At 39.3% G+C, this 6000-nt stretch overlaps 2 protein-coding genes across 2 annotated transcripts in view; one reads left to right on the top strand and one right to left on the bottom strand.

Moving 5' to 3' along the window:
• MED12L (mediator complex subunit 12L) overlaps window positions 1-6000 on the top strand; it is a 335022-nt gene that overhangs the window by 125422 nt on the left and 203600 nt on the right. The window lies entirely within an intron of this gene.
• On the bottom strand, window positions 1173-2186 carry P2RY14 (purinergic receptor P2Y14). Its single transcript, XM_007446636.1, has one exon. It carries the CDS (start codon window positions 2184-2186, stop codon window positions 1173-1175), a length of 1014 nt encoding a protein of 337 aa, XP_007446698.1.

Here is a 6000-nt window from a genome sequence, read left to right as displayed (position 1 = left end):
TATATACATATATATTATATATATATATATATATATATATATATATATATATATATATATGAAAACATGACTTACAAAAGTGTTTGAGAAGAGCATTTGAAAGATGGGCTAAATGTCTTCCAGCCAGTTAATAGCAGAGAAAGAACTGAGCTTTGATAACTCACAAGCCAGCAACCATATCCTGTATCTGCACATATGAAATTTGTTTTTTCAGAAAATATGATGTGTAAATTTTCATTTTATGTGTAATTTCTCACTCATTATTGTAAATTTTAGATTTTCTTTTTATCTAGTCCAGTTGCTTTCTAAGAAAACTGCTTTTCTCTGCTCCTAGGGAATAAAGTGTGCTGCCAGCTGGGGGTATTTGTGTGCATGTCTTTTCCCAGACATCCTAGATTTTTTTCCCATACCACTGAACAGGGGAAGTTTCTGGCAACTTATGCCACTATCTAGATTCCCTCTGTAGAGTTTACTTAAACATATTCTAGCACCAGAACACTAGGCTCATTAAGTGGCTTAGCTAATCTTCATATAAAACATATTTAAGATGTATCTTATATCATCCTCAAAATGCTATCAGAGAAAAATTACATTTTTTGCTGCAATGTACAGAGTTTATATCTGCTTTCCTTTGAAATGCCATGAAATAAATCAGTGAGGGATTTCTTAAGTAATTTTTTGGGTGTCTGCTTATCCTGCTTCTTCAAATCAGAGAAGACTTGACTTTTTCACTACAAACGGGCCTCTAATCCTTTATCAGACTGTGTCTGCTTTTAAGTTGGTCTTTAATGACCCTGCTGAAAAAAATTGCGTAATATGCCAACTTAATTCTTGTGTTTAGAAGAAGGAAGATGCCCCTGTGAACTGTCTTGATTGCTTCCCGTTTTCCTTATTGCTATTTAACGTGCTCTATTAACTGACCAGACTATTGATTATAAATTTAAACCTTCTATTTTGATGGGATAAGATTAAATAATGTATTATTTTTTCTTTGATGGTACAGAAACAAGCATGGAAACTTACATTTTAGTTTTATTATTGTACTAAATTGAATAGTAATGCCTAGAGACGATACTTACTATCGTGAACATGCTTCTTATTCATTTTCCTTTATTATGTAATTGAAGATTACAATATGCATGCACAGACTTTATTTGAAAGGAGGTGGGAATTCACAAAGTATCCGTGCTTTCTTGTGTTATATTTCCCCTTTTGGTTTTGGAAGTTTCTGAGTCATGCTGAGCTTTTAATGGGATATGCAGTTTCTTACATAAGATTTCTCTAAATGGATGGCATAGAAAGAAATAAATAATGGGGTCCAGGCATACATTTGCAGCTGACAATAGCAGAGAGAATTCTTTCACATAGAGCAGGATTTCTTTTGACTGGCAGCTGTAATGGGTTTCTGTTTGGCTCTGAGTGTAGGGGATTCTGGCAACATGGTAAGGTACAAAACAGACAAAAAACACGAACATGATGCTGAATATATTGCGGCTAGATTTCCTCTTGACCAAGATGGAATTCTTTCTGGACTTAAGGTGGGACTTAAAGATTTTCCTCGTGATAGCAGTGTAGAAAATGACTAAGGAAAGAAACACAATCCAGAAGATGGCTACAAAGATGTAGTTGGAGACTTTGTGCCACTTGAGGCCCAGTTCATTCTTAAGGTCCATGCACTGAATGCGTGTGGCCTTCCTGACGCTCCGGTTGGTCAGGATTATGTTGGGAACGGCAAGCAGCAGTGTGAGGCTCCACACCAGCACCGACAGGAGTTTGCTGTAGTTCACGGACTGGATGAACGAAATCAAAAGAGGCTTCACGATTTTATAATATCTGTCAAAGCCGATGAGCCCGAAGAACATGATGCTGACATACATGTTGACATAGAAGAGCACGGCCGAGACCCTGCACACAAACACATTCAGCTGCCAGGGGCCGAGGCCCGAGTCTCCCAGGATCTTAAAAGGAAAAGTCAGGCTCATCAGGAAGTCACTGATGACAATGTTTTTGAGATAGACGATGAAACTCTTGGAGCTGGGCACGTAGAAGAATATCCACCCGGACACGCCGTTGAGAAGGATCCCGGCCACGAAGACCACGAAGTATAGCACGGGGATGATTTGCTGGGTTATGAGGGTGTTCCGGGGGCAGGACCCCTCTGCAGGTGAGGCAGTGGTGGCATTCATCGTTTGGTAACTTCTGAAGGCGAGGCCTGGAAGGTGATGTGAAATAGTCACTCAAAGGGCAGTCATGACCTTCGAGTCATTTGCCGAGAAATAAATAAAGGGAAGGGCAAGAACTTGCCATGCCCAGCAAGTTGTTGAGACCAAGTTTTTGCTGTACATTCCTTAGGTACCTGTCTCTTCCTCCCTTTCACCTTCCCTTCCTTCCTTTTGAAAAGGGGAGAATGGAGTAGACAGATGACAGGAAAGAAAAATTAGAGAAGCAGGACAGTCTGAGAACTGAGGTAATCATGGAGACCAGCGTTTCCCTAAAATGATAAAGGGTTCCTGTACAACCCCAAAGTTCCAGGAATACTCATTTAAATATAGTCTCAAAGGTAATAACGCTATAAAAACAGAGAATCTGTTTCATTTTATTCACAACTCTTTAATGTATTAGGTTTAAGAGCTATTGACACAGACCCTACTTTTTAGAAAGCCCACCCTGTGTATATTTTAGACACAGGACTATGTCTTACAAGCATGCATGTCCAACTATAACTGGTATTTTTGGTATAGGATTATGCGTACCTTTCAAAATTGAGATATTCTGTGGGTTTTTTTCCCATTTAAAAACTGATTTGCATTATTTTTATAAATTAGAGAACAAACAAAAATGATAGAAAGACCTTAAGCGTTCTGAGAAATGCTCCCCAAAGTACATTCTAGATCTGTACTGTCCAAATGGTAGCCACTAGCCATATGTGGCTGTAGAGGTCTTGAAATGGGGCCAGTCCAGATTGAGATGTGATGGAAAATGCACAATGAATTTTGCAGACTTAGTACGCAAAAAATATTGTGAAATATCTCAATATTTTTAATATTGAGAATATGTTGAAATATTTTAGGAATATCCCATTAAATAAAATACATTATTAATCTTCATTTCACTTAATTTTACTTTTTTAAAGAATATGGCTACTGGAAAATTGTAAATTACATATGCGGCTTGCATCATATTTTTATTGGACAACACTATCCTAGGTATTACCCAGAACCTTCTTTTGTTGGAGAATCCTGTGTAGTCTTCACTGATGTTGGACATGATGATTTATGGTACAAGGAAGATTAGCACTCTTTTGAAAGATGATTTGATACATCTAAGAAAATGTCTACTGCCCATCTTACCTGTAAGGTCAACGTCCTGTTTAACCCTTCATCGGTTGGTCCTTGCCCTCAGGATAAAGTCCTAACTCTTTAACCCTGAGCTACCAGAAGTCCCATCTTGGTCTGATCCCTACTAATTCTACCTCCAGTGATGAGTTCCTCCTGTTCTGAACCCTTCTACCTCGTGGGTTCCAGGATTTCTCTCACCTTGGACCTTTGCACAAACTTGCATTTGTGTGGAAGACTCTTTCGCTACCTTCTTGGTTGGCTAACTTCTCTTCATCCTTGAGGCCTCAGTTTGGATGCCACTTTCTTTAGGAAACTTTGCCCTCCCAAGCCTTGGCTGGGGTGGATTGGGTGTGAGGTCCCTTGTATGTGTGCTTATAGTTCTGTGCCTTTCTTCTGTCATAGCACTTGTCTCTCTAGCTGTTTGTTTTTTGTTTCCTCTACTACTGTAAGCTCCTTCGGAGGAGAGAGACCATGTCATTTTTTTTTTTTTTTTTTTTTTTTTGCCTAGCACATGCTCAATCCTATTTTTTTTTTTTTTTTTTTTTTTTTTTTTACCATTGTATTCCTAGCATTACATTTAGAACATTAGATATTTAAAACATTTGTGAAATAATGAAATGCAATCTGGGAATATAAGACATGAGTCCCTGCTCTTAAGAAATTTATATCTAGTCAGGGAGCATGGGAAAGATTGTGGAGAACAGTGGGTTCCTTGAGGACAGAGAATGTATCTTGTTCTTCTTTGTATTTCTGGTGCCAAGAATGGTGCTTTATACACAGTGAGTGAAGGGCTGTGTCAGTAAAATTAAGGAAGTGTGAGAAAGTAGAATTTGGAAATGTGGAATATGAGATTCAGTCACATTGCAAATAAAAAAATCACACATGCAAACTTTGTGTGCTGTTTCCCCCAAAAGAATATGTTGCTTCTGTGTACTCTTCCTGCAAGCATATGGCAAAACTAGTTACATTTCTAGCAGTTGATTTTGCCTGTCCTTGGACTTCCTTTGAAAGGAAATCTAATCCCCTGCCCACTTGGCTCTGATCATAATGGGTTTGTTTGTAGGTCCTCTGTGGCCTGTTTCATATATTAGATGGTAAGTGAAGGGGACATGTTTTCTATTTTTAACTGTCCACTGTGGCAAAGAGTCTATATTTAGTAAATAATTGGTCTTGTCCCCTGATAGTAAGGTGCAGCTTAGTCTAAGAGCCAGTCTCACAGAACTCAAGAGAATGCTCCCAGGGGTCCTGGTGCTGGGGACCCAAGCCCTTCGGTCAGTGTGGTGCGAGGATCATGATATGTATTCAGTAATTGTTGGATTCACTGGAGTTTAAAATATAAAATTTTAAAAAAAGCAGATGTGAGTACATTTTAAAGTAGAGAGAAATATTAGCTATATAATATACAACTAAATACTGAAATAGTGAAGAATTTCCAGAAATGATTTAATGAGTACCAAATTTCTCTCTTTATAGAAAAATTATAGAAGCCACTGTATATAGTAATAGTGAAGAATTTCCCAGAAATGATTTAGTGAGAGCCACCATTTCTTTCCTTTCCTTCTAGAAATCTGTATAAAGACATTTTCTCAGAAGCTTGTGAATTTTGTGCTTTCGCACTGCAATATGTCTGAATGTAGCCTGATGCCATGGGTCCACAGCTCTGCTCTCTGGTTCCTCAGAGTGTCAAGTATCTGAACATACATGCTTTGCCATATGCACCTCATGCCTCCTCCTTTCGTCACTTTGAGGTCGATGGAAGGGGCTAGCTGACACAGGTAAACTTCTAGAGCCGGAGTGCCTTCTGAAATGAAATGAGTACTCAAGGCTTGCTTGGGTCCTTCCCTCCAAACGTCTTCTTGCTATTTTGGGCTGTTTTTAAGCAATGGCAGATCAGAGTCTCCGTTTGAGACGTGTTGACTGGGGGAAGAAGCAGGGCATCACTGCTGCTCGTGCTGCTGTCTGGATGGTTACAGCGGAGGCAAATTAAAGGCTCATTCTACGTAGGTAATGAGCTAATGGTAAATCCGAGACAATTTTAGTGGTAATACGCTCTTAAGTCTGTGTTTCTTGAGCAGTAGTGTTGATGGCAGGGCACTGTGACCTCCAGGTACACAATTTATCATATTTGGTCCTGGTGACTCAGAGTGTGGCAGCCTTTTCTACAGTGATGGATCAAGAGATGTGTGGAAAAGGGGCTATCTTAAGGTATCTGTGGCAAGTGAGGCCAGTTATATATTGAGACCAAAAGGCAGGAATACACATTAGATGAAAAATAGGACAAGCTGGTAACAGAGACACGTATCGCTTTGACCGTGTAACACCTGTCCAGTCTCCTCTCCTTGTCTTTAGTATAGAGGTGATTTAATATCCTGACAGAGACCTACTAAAACTTCAAATCATTTCACAGATGGAGGAAATAGTAGCATACGGATGCTGATTTTGTATGGTAACGTAAAAATAAAAAGAACCAAATAAATCAGAAAGAAAGAATATCTTGATGTGGCCCAGCAACCCTCCGTTCCCCGCCCCAGGCTCTCAGCTGATTTACCATTTCTAAGCAGCTTGTCCCAGCCCATCAAAGACAAGAGACAGGCAAAGGAAGAGGAAAAGCACCTTTGGATGATGATCAACCGAAATAAGGGACATTCTGTGGAGCCAGTTT

This window comes from Lipotes vexillifer, unplaced genomic scaffold (genome assembly GCF_000442215.2).
Source record: "Lipotes vexillifer unplaced genomic scaffold, Lipotes_vexillifer_v1.1 scaffold727, whole genome shotgun sequence".
NCBI classification, from domain to species: domain Eukaryota; kingdom Metazoa; phylum Chordata; class Mammalia; order Artiodactyla; family Lipotidae; genus Lipotes; species Lipotes vexillifer.
Note: the sequence above shows the minus strand (reverse complement) of the source record. Positions and strands in the feature narration are given on the sequence as shown.